At 34.4% G+C, this 17,331-nt stretch overlaps 1 protein-coding gene and 1 pseudogene across 6 annotated transcripts in view; one reads left to right on the forward strand and one right to left on the reverse strand.

Annotated features, from left to right (window-relative positions):
• PTBP2 (polypyrimidine tract binding protein 2) overlaps positions 1 to 17,331 on the reverse strand; it is an 81,637-nt gene that overhangs the window by 23,484 nt on the left and 40,822 nt on the right. For all 6 annotated transcript variants that reach the window (XM_060621635.3, XM_060621634.3, XM_060621633.3 and 3 more), the window contains 5 exons: positions 14,979 to 15,151; positions 13,971 to 14,114; positions 8,052 to 8,216; positions 7,849 to 7,959; positions 1,865 to 2,060 (listed from right to left, as the gene is read on the reverse strand). In XM_060621635.3, coding sequence (XP_060477618.1) covers positions 1,865 to 2,060; positions 7,849 to 7,959; positions 8,052 to 8,216; positions 13,971 to 14,114; positions 14,979 to 15,151 — 789 coding nt within the window. The remainder of the gene's footprint in view (positions 1 to 1,864; positions 2,061 to 7,848; positions 7,960 to 8,051; positions 8,217 to 13,970; positions 14,115 to 14,978; positions 15,152 to 17,331) is intronic.
• On the forward strand, positions 12,892 to 13,050 carry LOC132673921 (U4 spliceosomal RNA; annotated as a pseudogene).

Here is a 17,331-nt window from a genome sequence, read left to right on the forward strand (position 1 = left end):
AGTCAAAACAGAGCGAAGGAGAAGACACTAGCCACATTTATTAAGGAGTGAACTTTACTCATATGCTTTTAGTGCAAAAATACACAATACCTGAAAAATGGATAATGAAAGTACAGAGAAAGACACAAGTTAGTTATGCCAGTGCTTCATATTTATGAGAAAAATGTTTTACTATTACTTAAAAAAAAATTTCATCAGGGCTATGAGGTTACAAGGAAAATAGTGATGAACTCCCTAGAAGAATCTTCATGACTTCTAACCTGTATTCCATCCAGAATCCAAACACACAGAGGCACATCTAACTATACCCAAATGAGCACACACACAAACTCCTTAAGAGTCCAAGGAACTGATTGTTATGGTCCTATGCTTGTCACTAGCTGGAATTTCTTGGTATTTTACCCTTAAATTGTTCAACGAGTTCCATGTGAATTTTTAAACTTCTCAAAAAAGAGACGTCATCTGCTTTGGTTATTTTAAGGATTAAATAATGTGACTGAACAGTGCCTAGTAGAATGCCTAGGACCTAGAAGCTACTCGATAAATGTTGATGTTTTCTCTTCTGTAAAAATCATATCATTTCTATCAGTAAAGAATTGAAGAATCTATAGTAATGATTATAATCAAAGATCATGTATCACTCATTGTCTCACTCTTGCCTTTACCTTTAAAATGGTACATTACGAAATAATCAATTTAAGAAGCCAAGTTAAGGGAGTAAAGGCTTAAAGTAGGCCCACACTGTGATAGAGATTCTGTCAGAAAAAAATATTACCAACCTTAAGACTCTGTTAAAGTCATGAAAGACAGTTAGGGCTTGTGCTAGATGTGTTAGAACATTAAAGGGTCAGTTTGGTCTGAAGTCACCAGAATTAATTTCAAATGTCAACTGCTTCTCTTGTGCATTAGGGTGTCTCTGTTCACAGATGTATCACCTATACTGCACTTTCAATGGAAAACACCATTGTTACATATCCACAATAAATATAAATCTATTTCTAAGAATTACTTCATTATAATATGCTTTTTCTGACTGAGGGACACAAACTAAACTGTAAGAGCTAGTTTTTAACTCCTCAATCTTGGGTTCCATATGGACACACTCTGATTTAAAGAAAATCTTACAAATATCAAATGTCAAGAATTTCTGAAACACAGCAAATAAAACTAAAATTTCATCCTAAGTTATAAATCACTCATTTTACTTACAAAGTAACATTTTCCCTTATTCTTCATTCCCTATTATCTTCATCTTTACTCCATCAACTAGTTGTTGCAAATTTTTGTATTTTTTTTATGGGAGGTGACTCAAATCCATTGTAGAACAAGGTGAAATATAAATGATTGAGACAAAATGTGAATACCAGAATAAATCTTCATAGCGAATTCTTCGTTTAAATTGTTTTTTAAGAGACAGATTATAATATCATTGAAAAAACCCATATGACTAATCCCATTACATGTTTCACCTGTTCACTTTTCACCGTTTCTGTGCAGTACTAAATTAAAGCAATCAGAATTGCTAAAGACTAAAGAATATGGACAAAGACTCTAGACGTAGACCAAGAGAGTGTGTAATCAAGTTTAACGTGTAAATAACTCAACAGTATTTCTTTATTAGAGCTCTTCTTTTAACAGAGAAACTGAGGATGATGAAAGGAATATAGCTGATAGAACTGTAATTAACACTTTAAGCTTTTCTCCCAACAGCATTCATATGCATCATAAAAAAAAAAATAATAATAACCTAACACAATTTCTTAAATTCCAAAATGGAGGATTTATTATACTTACTGTAGTTTTAATAGGCACTTTCCCATTTGGCAAAATGGGAGAAAAGTGGTATAGACAATAAAAATCATACCTAAGAGAGAGGTCTCCTTGGCAAATGCTGCAGCAATAGCTGGGTCCAATGCAGGTTGTCCATCCCCAGATGGAAGATCAGGTCGAGTATAATCCCTACTTTTATCATTGTTGTATTTTACATTCAAATTCACAAGTTTGGAAAAATCAATCCTTAGTGTACAGCAAGCATTATAAATATTCTGACCATCTAGGGCCTGTAAAAGTGAATAAAGTATATCAGCAGTCTTAAGGAATGAAAATTAGCAAGAAATAGGATTTCGACAATAAAACCCAATATTGAAGACCTGCACATAAAAGCCACCAGGAAAGGGACCAAGTATCATGCATCATTCTTCGTTATCCCAGCTGTACATTATTTGTTTCCACAAATACTATCTTCTTTAAACAGAAAGTGCTACTCAAATCTAAAATACAACCAGTTGAACACATTTGCTAATACTTTTAATTCAAAATATCTGCAAATAATTTAAAAAAATAAACAAGGATGACAGTCCTGTCAAAGTCATACCATAATAGTCTGCTTAATACTTTAATTTTATTATACACATTTTTTGCTGGATGGCAGCACTTAGAAGAATTGTTCGAATTTTGTAAGGTAACTTTTGTTTGATGACACATTTTATGAAGTGCCTCAAGCCAAGTAAGTATCACTATAAGGCATAATAGCAAGTCCCATAAAACGGGGCAAAAACTATTATTTCCGTAACTTGAGGTGTTCAACCTGAATCAAAATAACTTGAAATAGAAAATCCAACATCATCCCAGGAAAGCTCTGGAATAGAAGAGTACAGGCTCTAGAGCTGAAAAGTCTACATTCAATTACGTCATATTGAGCAAGTTACTTAACCTCTCTGAGTATCAGGATCTTTCTTAATCTGGAAAACAAAGATGGTAATGGCTGCCATGATCCTCACAGGTTACTTTGAGGATTAAACAAAAGATCACGTATGTGTAAGTATAATGTGAGTTATAAAAGACCATGCTGCTGTTATGATTATTATGGTTTTTTTTTTTCCTGCTCCTATATAATCACAATTGCTACTCCAGCTGGATATAAGCCTAGAAGAAACTAAAGAACAAGGGAATATATTAATTTTTCATTAGAAGAATAAACATTTACTGTATAAAACAATAGTTCAGAAATGAAGAATGTTTAGCTAAATCACCATGAAAATGAAAATGAAACAAGTTCTTCTGATAATAGATCAATAGATTAAGCCTGATGTTTACATAGACCAAGATCCATTATATGTATATATTTAGAACTATAGTACTTTAGTAGTAGACCAGCATTTTTTTTTTTTTTTTTTTTGCAGACTTTTGAAGACTGGACTGAAATATATATGAACCTTAGGACAAATTCAAGAGATTGTTGAATTTTTCCAACACTCACTAATGCTCCACTGTTAATCTGTTTTTTACATAGCCTTCATTGTCTTAATAAGCATAAAAATGTAGCAACTGAGGGGCGCCTGGGTGACTCAGTCCGTTGAGTGCCTGACTTCGGCTCAGGTCATGATCTCATGGTTCATGAGTTCAAGCCCCATGTTGGGCTCTGTGCTGACAGCTCAGAGCTTGGAGCCTGCTTCAGATTCTGTGTCTCTCGCTCTCTCCCTGCCCCTCCCCTGCTCACTCTGTCTTCCTCAAAAATAAATAAACATTAAAAAAACTTTTTTAAAAATGTGGCAAATGAACTACAAAGTTTAGAACCAATTCATTTTGTAGTATACTGAGATATACAAGGATGACTGCAAAACAGGAAGAGATCTGTAGCACAGCAGGTGATGTTCTCCCCAAGTGCTAGGAGAGTTGTGACACAGTATGAAAGTTCTAATACCTACAATGTGCTATACACCGTGCTATGTTCTAGGAATATATGTTCTAGGAACAAAGCAGAAGAGCCACCCACTCTTATATAACTTATAGGAAAACAAAATATAGACATCTCACAAGTAATTACAAATTTGATGTGTGGTAGTGAGAACAAAGGAAGGGATGTGATGTAGCTGGAAGTTTACGGAAGACTTCTCAGAGACTTCTAAACCTGAAAGAGGAAAACAGGTAGAGGTGGACATAAAAAGACAAAGAGAAAGCAGTAGAAGCAAATGAAACATCAGGTTCTAAGCCTGAGAAATCAGAGAAAATACAGCATATGCAAGCTATTTTACAAAGTCCAATATAGTTGGGGTGCCTGGGTGGCTCAGTTACTTGAGTGTCCAACTCTTGATTTCAGCTTGGGTCATGATCCCAGGGTTGTGGAAATGAGTCCCGTGTTGAGCTCTGTGCTGAGCATGGAGCCTGCTTAGGATTCTCTGTCTCCTCCTCCTCCTTCTCCTCCTCCTCTGTCCCACTTCCCCACCTACGCACTCTCTCTAAAATAAATAAAATGAAAAACTTTAAAAAAATTCCAATTTAGTTAAAAGAAGAGAGATGAGATTGGAAAGACAAACACTGAGGATTGCTTTAGAGTTCTGTAAGCCATGTTAAGGACTGAGAAGTTTACACTAAGGACAAAAGCCAGTCACTGAAGGGCACTGAGAATGGAAGTAATAGGACTTTATGTTGAATCATCCTTAGTGCTCGGGAGAAAAATAAGTGTAGGGGAAGAACTCAAAGTGGTGAGGTGAGTCAGAGGCCTTCTGGGATTCTTGGACTAGCTGTCCAAATCACTCTGCATGAAAAGGAGTGTGTCAGAATCTGTATTAACAGCGCACTAAACACACTACTAGAAGTATGCTGACTTGTATTTTGGCAAACGCTCCTGGTACCATCAGAGACCAGCACTTTGAATAACACCTGGTTTAGACGAAGGTGGTGTGCAAGAGAGCTGGGAGACAAAAGGATAGATTCAACAGAAATTTAGGATGAGAATAAGATTTGGTGGTAGGATGAAAGGAAGAGGAATAAAAGACATGTTTTCTGGCTTGTTACTGACATGGAATTCGATACCCTGAGCTTTTTACTGACACAGGTGAGGAAGGGTTTGGGTTTTTTTTTTTTTGGGGGGGGGGGGGAGGGGGTGGGGAGAAAGGCTGAGTGGGTAGGTGACAGGAGCTGAACTGATCACACTAAGTCTGAAGGTGCCTAATGGTCCACTAAGTTCCTACTCTGGGTCTCTCAGAAGAGATCTGAGCTAGAAAGAGCCACGTGGGCATGTCACAGTCATGAAGGTATAATTGAGCTATGGGAACAGGTGAAGTCCCCCAGGCAGAAAGAAGGGAAAGGATATGATGAGACAAAGAGAGGTGGAACATATCTAGGCAAGAAGTGTTGAGACCAGGAGAAGAGAAGATTTTAAGAAAGAGAATGGCTCACGCTGTATGAAAGGTACCTAGAGGGTAAGGACTGAATAAGGCTGGTGAGATTTACCTACTGTAGTGATCCTGGGGACACTGGGAAGAATAATTTCAGTAAATCGGGGCTGAAACCAAATTATAGTAGGTGAGGAAATAAAAAGGGAAAAAGTATACACAGCAAACAGCTTATTTAGTAGGTCTGGCTATAAATGAAAAGGGAGGAGAAAGGGTGATACATGTGTGGAGTTCAGGGTAAATTCACTCAAAATGAGAGAAATTTAATGATGCTTGTGACACTGGTGACAAGTAGCCAACACAGAGAAAAATGTAAGAGAAAGAGGGATGAACGATAGTGCAAAGTCTCTTGAAGGGGAGAAGAAGACAGGATCTGGAGTTTACTTGTCCTAAAGTCATCTATGCCTTTTATTAGAAGAGAACGATAGGTGTGGTATAAGTGGATTTTGTGAGAAAACCTGATGGGAGTTTCCATCCGATACCTTCTATTTTTTCTGAAAAATAGTAGGCAAGCTCATAAGGAGGAGTGAAGAGAGTTGGTAGACTAATTTTCTGATACAGTCTTTGTGAAAAATGGGACAGCATGCTGGAGAAATGTGGTGACATTTGTCAAGCAGAATAGAGGGCCTATTTGTAATTAATGCTGATAAACTTCAACTGGTATCAACTGCTAGATTACAGGATATTCTCTAGCTACACCCAACAGTCTGGATACAGGCATGAAGAAAGATTACTAGAGTCATCAAAAGTATATGTTTTAACAAGGAATCTGGATTACAAGATAATGGGGCAAGCAAGTTCGGGAAACGACCTCTTTTTTCCTTCTCTAATAAGTGAAATGATGTTCAGTTCAGATACAAGAATAGTTAAATAATGAATATTAAATAATTACCTAATAACTCCCTCGGAATTACAACTGTAGATCTTTGTAGAGAAGACATGATTGAGTGTAACCCTCACAAATATTTGATGCTTATTATCCTACACAGACGACTGGTTAAATTTAAACCTCAAATATCTGATAACATAATTAAAGTACAATCTTTTGTTCTCATTACTATAGATTACCTCAGACAAAACACATAAACTACTCTCCCCATTGGATTATACCCCAAATGCAGTGTAATTTCAAGTTAAATTCCATTCCATTGCCTTCTACCAAATACTCTCCCCTCTCCATCAGAAGGGATGACAAAAAATATTCCACATTAAGAAAAACATGCACTATATTTAAATATTTGGAAGCTGTGAAAAGTGCCATAAACATCCTGGCTTCTAGACCGTATGCTACTGATCAAACCTCATACCACATGGATTTTGGTTACTCTTTAAATATAAAATATCTCCAAAGTTAGAGGTCAGGGACATGTAAAGAGAAATCAATATTTTTGGAAAAAAGAATCCCAAGTGTTAATGTATGCCTGAAAAGGAAAATATAATAAGATTAGATCATGTAACTTAAGAACAAGTGAGTAGCAACATACTGGAGAAAATCAGACTGAAAATACGTCTACCTTATATATAGTGAACATTGTAAGTAATTTACCTCTTTAAATATTAGCATCCCCTTATAACACAAGAGTAATTCCTGTTCTGTTGACTACATATTAGGAAAAAAACGAGATAACAGCACTTGGTAAACATTTCAATTATGCCAATATAAACGGTATAGCAAAAATATCTTAAGCTATTTTTGCTTCCCAAATGACATGCTGAAGTTGGAAACACAATGAAACAATCAAAAATGGTCTGGGTTCAATACAATCTATCTTGATCTAGAGGAAGCACTGAAGTATTACAGACCATAATTATTTGAAAGTATGAGTAAAAGGGAGAAAAAAGAGGTAAGACAGAAGGTAAAGGAAGATAAGACAGCTGATGTAATGGTTTAATAATGAATATTTGATCGTTTAACAACAGAATAATAATCACAATGAGATAACATGGCACAAGACATTAAAGAGCTAGAGCAAAGGTAGATTTAAATACGATACACAAATAGAAGATTAAGGCAGTTGGTAGCAAAGATATGATATGCAGTTTTCAATAGTGGTCATGATACAGGAAGATATTTTACTTCTTTTAGTAGTTTCTTATCCTCCATATAGAACAACAAAAAAAAAACGTAAATGATGGAAATAAAAAGCAGATCAGGAATGTATTCAAAAAAGCAGTCTTAAAAAAAAAAGCCTTTAAAGAGAGTATTAAATATACTGTAGTCTTAAATAAACTGAGAGCTTATCATAATATCTGAACCACATGTGTGATGATTATTTCAGCCCAAGTGTCTTGATAGCTAAATTAATTACTCTGAAACTCCCACTGGAAAACACTCAAAATCTTTACTGGTGTTCATGCACAATATATCCTGCCATATCCTCAGGAGCATAAAACTTTGGACCTAAATCAAAAATGGAAAGTAACAGAAATCAATTATAGATAACTATAGATAGAACTATCCTTAGAAATAAACATTTCTATCACAAATACCAAGCTTTTCTAACTGTATGTAAATGATACCAATTTGTGCCATCTACAATGCTACATGGTATTGCCAAGTTATGTCCATATTAGTAACATCAGCAATATATGTGTTTATGTGTACCCACCATTGAAAAAGATCACTATCTATTTAAAAAAAAAAAAAAAAAAAAGCAAGCTCCAGACTTACTAGTTTTGCTTGTTGAGCATTTACTGGATCACCATACTGGAGAAGAGCCTGAAACTGGTTATTTTTTGTAAATGTGATGATCTTTAATACAGCACCAAACTTTGAAAATATCTGTTAAAAAATTAAAATCAAAATATTATTTATCTACTGTTATCTTTATTTCTCCAATTTATAGGTAAACATGAAAATTAAGTTAAACTTACTTGGTGAAGAACATCAAGTGTTACAGGGTAGTACATATTGTCAATAATTATTCTAAGCACTGGACTCTGGGCTGGAGTCACTGCACTCTCACTAACTGTGGTGCCACTAAGAGGCGTATTTGCTGTCTGGACAGCTGTCACAGCTTGAAGAACTGCTTGAGCACGCTGAAAATTAAAAGATAAGCACTTTAGAAACACACTCCATATTTTCATTTAAACTTTGCTACATGTTACACTATTAGTTCATTTTTTTCTACAACACACACAGATTAAACAAAATTTAACAATCATTCAATAAATACTTTGGAGCTCCTACCATGAGCCAGGTATTATCGGTTTATAATTCAAGTATCTACTGGTATTTACTTCAAAACAATTATCTAAGGTTTGGGACCTAGATAATGGAACAAACGAAGAAAGGCAACATAATTTATTTTCAAAAGAACAAAATATAGTTTGGCAGATTCATATCATCAGAAAATGTTTTAAACAAACTTTTAGAGAACAATAAAACTTCAACTTAACATTATTCACTCCATAAAAAAGGTACCCAGTAAACCTCAGCAAGGGGATTACCAGATTATCCAAAAGAACTCCTGTAAAGTTTATTATTTCTAATACAATCTTAAAGGAGAAATATTCAGGACATATATTAAGTCTTTTTCATAGTAGCATAACTTCTAAAATACTACTAATTAAACCAGACAAATCAACGACACTTAAGACACATCTTAATTTCGGAGATTTTAAAATGTGAAAAAATATACATACTAGAATATTACTACTATGATAGATTCACCAGTAAGGAAATAGTATTTCTACCTATCTGGGGTCAAAAAACCTATACAAAGGCAAATAACTGTTAAGTAACAATAACAAATACTACTACATTGTTTTACAGTTTGAAAAAGCTGTACTGGCAGATGAATAGGAATATAAACTCAGCATGATAAATGAAAAGGAAGGCGAACACAAAAGATATGAGAATAAACAAAACTGGTTACTTTGACAGCACATATACTATGGTAGAAATAATTTTGCAATCCGTGTGTCAAATCAACACAATATATACCTTAAATTTACACAATATATCAATTTTTATCTCAATAAAGCTGGAAACAAAAAAAAAAAAAAAAGTCATTTCATTGACATGTCCCATAACCAGGAGATCACGCAGTTTGGAATTCAGAGACCACATGCCCATCTGGTCAAACCTCATTATTTAAATGCTAATTAAACAATAATATGACCTACAGATCTATATATTGGCTGAGGTGACTTGAAGTATTTTAAGTAGTGTACTACAATATTACTTCCTTCACTAGTGAAGCATGTCCTTACATATATTTATGTTATTGCAAGCATGGAAATATCACAACTTAGGAAAATACTAACATCTCCTACCTCAAATAATGGAATGTCTTTTTAAAACAGGAATCACATGATATACTATCCAAATGGAACAAAAGGTTAAAAGTTTCCTCTGCAACCCTGTCACCCTGTATCCTTTCTCATACCCATTCCATACCGATATAAACATGGGTACCCTTCCATATATCACCTAGGTGTGTGTGTGCGATATGTCTATTACAAACCTTTCCCCCCAGTACTATTCACTTTTCTCCATCTTCTCTTTTTAGCTTAACAATTAGGTTTTCTACTATCATTAACAAATAACTTTCCATATTTTTTTTAATTGATGAAACAGAGTTGGCTTGCCAACAAAGATTTTAACTGAACTTAGTGAACTATTACATATACATATAAAAGGACACGGATCCTAAGAGTATACAGCTCAATAAAACATCACAAATTGGACATATCTGTAAAATGACTAGATAAAAACAGAGCATTGTCAAAACCCTAGAGGCCACATTCATGCTTTCTCCCAGTTATATAAAATGGCATCATATGTGTTCTACTTTGGTCTGGCTTCTTTCACTAAACATTATTTTTATGATATACATCCATGTTTTGCAAGTATAAGTAGCTTGATCATTCTTTTTGTATTCTAAGAAATTCCAACAAATGAATATGCCACAACATATTCTACTGCTGCTGAACATGTAGATGATTTCTAGTTTGGGACTATTATGTATTAGTGTTCCATGAACTTTCTCATACGTATCTTCTGATGCACATATTACATATTTTCTCAGGTATGTAACTAGGATAGATTTACTAAGACAAAGATTATGTATATGCTCAGCTTTACTACATATTTCAAGTTTTTAAACATAAGTCTACTAATTTACATTCTTAGCATGTATATATGAAAGTTCCAGCTTCCCAACCTTGTTACCAACATCTGGCATTACCCATCTTAATCATAGGCAATCTGACACAGTACATGGTAGTAGCTCAATGTGGTTTTAATTTATGTCAAAGTTTCTTTTTTTTTTTTTTTAAAGTTTATTTATTTATTGAGAGAGAGAGAAAGAGAGAAAGAGCATACACATTCACATGCTAGCAGGGAAGGGGCAGAGAGAGAGGGAGAGAATCTCAAGCAGGCTCTCCACTGGCAGTGCAAAGCCCAACATGGGGCTCAAACTCCTGAACTGTGAAATCAGATCCTAAGCCAAAACCAAGAGTTGGACGCTTAACTGACTGAGCCACCCAGGCGCCGGTGTCAAAGTTTCTTAATGCAAACCTCACCCACACTGTGGATCAAAAGATGGCTTTCTAGAGGAAACTAAGGGGAGACCTGAAGATGTCTACTAACCGGCCATGTGAAGTGTGGGTTGGAAAAGTGGCACAAGGGTAGGCAGGCCTTAATATTCCAGGCAAGAGTGACATCACAGAAACATAGTGGCCTCAAAAGACTGGAAATAAGAGAAAGCATGCCAGGTTGGAGGATTTACAATTACTTTTGGGTAGAAGCACAAGGAAACATACAGCCGTAAGACAGAAATAGTAGCCATCTCTTCTGAAGGGCTTTATCCTGAGCATGAAAAGGATATGGCTGCAGGAGAGTAACTAAAATCAGATTTGTCTGTTTTACAAAGATATATACATACTTAGGGGTACCTGGGTGACTCAGCTGGTTAAGTACCTGACTCTTGATTTCGTCTCAGGTCATGATCTCACAGTTCATGATTTCGAACACCACATGGAGCTCTGCACTGCCAGTGTGGAGCCTGGTTGGGATATATATATTCATTCATTTATTCATTCATTCTCTCTCTCTCTCTCTCTCTCTCTCTCTCTCTCTCTCTCTCTCTCCCCCTCCCCCCGCCCCCTCTGTCCCTCCCCTACTTGCACACACTCTCCCCCACTCTCAAAATAAATAAACCAACTATTAAAAAAAATATATAAATATATATATTTAAGAGAGAGGGACGGGGTGAGGGGAAAGAGACTAATAGGGAAGGGGAGAGGGGAAGTGTAGGGGAAGGGGAGAGGAAGTAGGGAGGGAGAAAGAATTCAAGAGGGGAAAGCAAAAAAGCAGATCAATAAGAGAGCTGTTATCACAGTACAGCCAAAAGGTAACTGTGTCTGAGCTACTAAAGTAGCAAGAAAGATGATGAAAACTAGGCAGATATTAACAAGAGTGAACTGGTAAGACTTGGTAATTTGAGGAAGGATCATGGAAGAATTCAAGGTTGACTCATATTTATTGGACTCTCTTCTATTTATGAAAGCCCAGAAAAATGCCTATAAATGAGGTGATGGGGATTAAAGAGTACCCTTATCATGATAAGCACTGAGTAACATACAGAATTGCTGAATCACTATATTGTGCACCTAAAACTAATTAACACTGTGTTACCTACACTGGAATTAAAATTAAAAATAAAAATGCCTATAAATTAATACAACATGGAATAAACCCAAACACTGAATAGAGAGAATGTCCTCATTAGCATAGAATACTTTTACCAAAATTCCTGGAATGCAGAAAATAAATGGAAACAAATGGGAACAAAGAAGACTTAGTGAACACAGAACAAACAGGGTTTGCACTGTTAACCGCCACATTATGTCAGATTAGAAACTGGCAGAGTCCTAGGACGAAAATCAAAGGGTTAATGGAAAGTCTGCGTAATGAACAAATTCCTCTTTCTCCCATTCCCTCATCATCTCTCTCCCTTATCATTAAAAAAAAAACAACAAAATCCTCCCCTAAAAGAAAGAAATTCTAAAGAGAGTTTTACAGGCCCAGAATAAGGTGCTCTTTGGTATTTATGGGATCCCAGCTCAGTGTCCAAACTCCTTATTTTACTCTAGAGGAAAGCATAACAGTCCAATAAAACCTAATTGTCCTTTCTAAAATATATAAACACAACTGGGGGGAGGAAGACAGACAGATGGACAGAAGATAAACATAACAGCTAACACTGAAAGAATGAGATAATTTAGATAGAGTGAGGTATTTTTAAAAATACTATTAATTAGTAGTATCCTTAAAGAATTGTGAAATCACAAAACACTGACTAATTGTAACCTAAAAAGGATTATCAAAAAAGATTAAAGGGCTTCTGAAAATTAAAAATATGGCTGCAAAAACAATTGTTTTGTTTTGTTTTCCCAACACAAGCAACTGTTGCATTGATTGTTCCCTATGTCTGGAATAGTCCAGGCCAGAATAATTGTATTTATTTCCAAATCACTTTGAAGTTTGTAACTGAAATGTCACCTGTTCATGGGGTTTTCACTAAGTATTCTATTTAAAATTATAAATCCCCTTCCCTTACATGCATTTGTCTATAGATGCCTTATCTTTTTTCATGTTCCCTGCAATGGAATCTTTTAAAATGAGAATGCATTCACAAATTACTAAAAATACTAATATATAAATAAAATTGAAATACTGAATGCCATTTTAAATTCTGAGTAAAATAGCTTTGCGCAGTGGCAGTATCGTAGCCAATGAGGTTTATCCGAGGCGCGATTATTGCTAATTGAAAACTTAAATTCTGAGTAAAATAAATATAGAATATCTTTTAGCATATTTCCTCATGATAAATTCCTAGAAGTACAATTTCTGGTTCAAAAGGAATGAAAATTATTACCAAATTAAAACAAAACCCAGCTGAAAATTCAGCCTGGTCTTTAGACAAAAAATTTTAAATATTTATTTATCAACTATCAAAATGATCTGGAAAAGTCAGTTTTTATGAAGGTTAAAATATATGAGGAATTATTTTCTATTACATTTTCAGTAAGACAAACAGCCAGATAGTTTATATTTTACTGAAACATAAAACATATAATTAGCTAAAAACTGTATTAAAAGAGCCAAAAGACCATTCCTTAAATGCTATGTTTTTAGGTCTAAAATCATTCCTATGCTATTTAAAAAATATATACATATTAATTTTAAATAATTGGTATCTTCTACATCACACTTAAAAAAATTCAATATATTCATATATTCTCAATTCTTACATTCCCAAACACCCCCACTCCCACCAGAAAACCATTCACACATCTTCAATAAAAATATTTTCATAAGACCTACAGGTCTTAAGTTTCTTATAGAAATATTTTTATTTCTAACATTTTTATTCCTAATTTTAGTTATTAATAACTAAAGGTATTAAACATACCTTAAAACTCTAAGCAACAGACCTGTACAGTTTACGCTAATAGTAAGCCCAATCTCATGTGCAGTTTCTATACAAAAATTTGAACTTGCAACATGAAAATGAACATTTTGACTAGAACCTTAAAGCTTTGAAAAAATATTATTTACTTCATCAAGTACCAATTTAAAACATGCACATAATAGACTTCACATACATTTTGTAAATTAACATAATATTTAATACTTAGGGACATACTGCAAGAAAATGTCTTTAAAATAACAAGAAAATGCCCATAGCTTCTGAATGGTTAAATATTTTTACTTTCTGTTAATATGTTTCAGACTCTTAATATGTCCTAGGCCATTTTATTTGTGTACCTACACATACTCACTTGGTTTAATGTATTATCTGTTTTTAGTTCTTTGTGATTGGAGTACTGGATATAAATTGGTTGGTTACGGAGATGAGGTGTCACAGCAGAATAGTAATTAACCATAGTAATAGCGGCTTCCTCTGTTGCTAGTTCCAAAAATGCCTGAAAATTTAAATAGCAAACATTTTAATACCATGAATTATATTCAAATAAACCTCAGTATCTGTGTAATATATTCAGTTAATAAGAAAAATCAGTACAAGACTATAACCTTCCCAGTTACATTTAGATGTTCAAGTAAGTTATCCTTACTTATCCTTATTTTCCATATACCACAAATATAGTCCCCCAACAAAAGCTAAAGAAAATAAAATCTAAACGTTTTCTAACATCAGAATTTTACCACTCTTAGAGACATAAGAAATCTTAGTCATTTTTAAAGCAGTGTAACTCAAGAGAGAAAGAAAAAAATTAAGAATTAAATATCAGATTAGTGACATTTATTATATTTAAGAGCATGTTAAATTTCATAAGTTCTTCTAAATGATATTAGAAATTTTAAAGCAAAATTTTAATATGCCAGGGCACCTCTGCCACAGATACATTTATTAAATGAAGAATTATCTAGGATTAATGACTGTTTTCTTCTAATGCTATCAGATAAACACTTCCATGAGAACTTAAAGGAGAAGATGCTACTAGTATCCACCCTGTTTTCTGATATCAAAGCCACAATGAAAGAAATACTTCATTTGTATTTTCCACAATCTCATTATAACAACTGTTCAATTAGAGTCCAAAAGTGAATTCAAAAGGCGAAATTTAAAACTACAGTAACTCATTCATTTTGGCTCCCTAGTATTAATTTCCGAAACACCATTACCAGGAAAAGTCAAGAACTTCTGTTATGCTCTTTTACAAAAGTTAGGACCTACTATATTCTACCCTTTTATTAGGAGATAGCTAATTCACACACACAGGATAGCTTGGGGCTTAACAGTTTTGTAAGTCCTGAAAGAAGCATACCTGATTTTTTCCTTTCAGCATAAGGATGTTGGTCACTTTACCAAAAGGTAAGCCTAAAGCAATAACTTCAGTTTCTGTCACTTCACCAGGTAACTTTCGAATATGAAGTACACGAGAAGGAGCACCATCCATTTTATCTTCTCCTTTAAATTTTTTACTATCATTACCATTGGCTGAAAGACATTTAAAAAAATAGTTTATTAATTTTCCCCATTTGTGTAAAAAAAAGAAACCCCACAAAACAAAGTTTAAAAAAGAACTTAATTGAGCCCTGGGTCACATTGGGCTCTGTGCTCACAGCTCAGAGCCTGGAGCCTGCTTCGCTTTCTGTGTCTCCCTCTTTCTCTGCCCTTCCCCCGCTCATGATCTGTCTCTCTCTGTCTCAAAAATAAACATAAACATTAAAAAAAAATTTTTAAAGGGGCGCCTGGGTGGCTCCGTCCGTTGAGCATCTGACTTCAGTTCAGGTCATAATCTCACGGTTCGTGGGTTCGAGCCCCATGTCGGGCTCTGTGCTCAGAGCCTTGGAGACTGCTTTGGATTCTGTGTCTGTCTCTCTCTCTCTCTCTCTCTCTCTCTCTCTCTCCCCCCCTCCCCTGCTGTGTCTCTGTCTCTCAAAAATAAACATTTAAAAAAAAAATTTTTTTTTAACTTAAAAACATAGCTGAGTATGCCTGAATAATTTCTAAAAATTAAAAAACTGGGCTTTCAAAGGGAGAGAGAAAAATCATATCCACCAATTATTATCAAATAAAATTATGTTACCAATTAAGGTAACTACTGGGTAAATGTTTCTGAACAGAGTGTGTGTATGTATACACACACACACACACACACACACACACACACACACGTAAAGAGTAATAAATGACAAGCAAAAATTAAAATGCAATTTCAGAAAGAAATTTTCCAATGGCTAAAGAACGCAATTATCTTACAATTTAATCATCTTATTATAGACTAACAGAAATACAAAAAGTGTGAAATATTGACTTAGCAAAAATTAGGGTGATAAGAAATTATTAATGGTTTAATTTGAAAAATATTGTACTCAAAAAGTGGAATCAAAGAAGGCAATGCTGTAAAAATAATCATGCAGTCAATCCACATTACAGCTTAACTACAATAAGTCTCTCCTAATTTACTAATATTATCACTTAATCCACCTAAGTATTTTGTCACTATCAACATCTATGTAATATAAAACACTCATGGACTTCATTAACTTACTGTTATTCTGACCTTTAAAATAAACTGATATATTTTTATCCAACAAATTAGTTACCTGCCTTTATTCCAAAGCCTCACCAAAAAGAAAAGTCCTACTAAAGACACAAAATTGGTGATATTTTATGTAAAACTGTTTGAAGGACTTGCAATCTATCCAATATTCCACAAGAGTAGTTCCTAATTGTCTAAAGACTAAGGGATATTTCTGAAACTAACTAAAATGAAGGATCCTCAATAACACTGAGAAATATGTATACTCCACTTGTGTATAATTTTAGGTACTTCATGGTACTCCCCAAATCAACACTACCCATAAACATTATATGTGTGTGTTGTGTATGTATACATATTCAACAATATCTATAAAATTCTAAGATCAATTTGATCTCTAAGTGGCTTTAAAATTCATTTACACACTGATTCTTTAAGAGTTACTGAGTATCAAAAAAAACCAGTTACTGAGTGTCAAGAACATGTTTTTAGCACTGTTTGAGGCTCTGGGGGATACAGCAATGAACAAAATGATCAGTAAGATCCCCAATGCTCTCTTACAGTCTAGTAGGAGAGGTGGACTAACTTACATGAACAAAATATCTCTTATAGTGATTAACTGCTATGAATAAAGCAAAGCAAAATGTTGTTGATTAAAATGGACTTAGCAGAGAACCAGAAGAAGGTGGTGTGATAGTGACTTTATTGGATGATTAAAGAAGGTATCTCTAGGAAATAATATGTGAACTCACTTGATAATTAACTTATTAAGTTAAATTTAAGTCATATTTTATGCTAAGAGCTTTACTGAAGTTTATATACAGGAATGGCCAGCCAATGCCTTTAGAAATCCTCTTTGGATGGCTTTGTACAGAAGAGTAGTAGGCTCTGGCCTCTGGATATATTACCATGAAAATCTTGCTGGCTAGCTCCTAATCACTCCAGAAATAAGAAAAACTAAAGGAAGCCCTCTATACTTCATAACTAAGGACGATTTGTACATGCACAAGCATCTGAATATATAGAAAGAAGAAAGAGGCTGAATTTTCTCTTTTGTGGCATTTTATTGAACAAAATCATGACTGGGTCTGTTAGCCGAAAATGTAAGTAAAGCAGGAATTTAAGAATACAT

This window comes from Panthera onca, chromosome C1 (genome assembly GCF_046562875.1).
Source record: "Panthera onca isolate mPanOnc1 chromosome C1, mPanOnc1 haplotype 2, whole genome shotgun sequence".
Lineage (NCBI taxonomy): Eukaryota > Metazoa > Chordata > Mammalia > Carnivora > Felidae > Panthera > Panthera onca.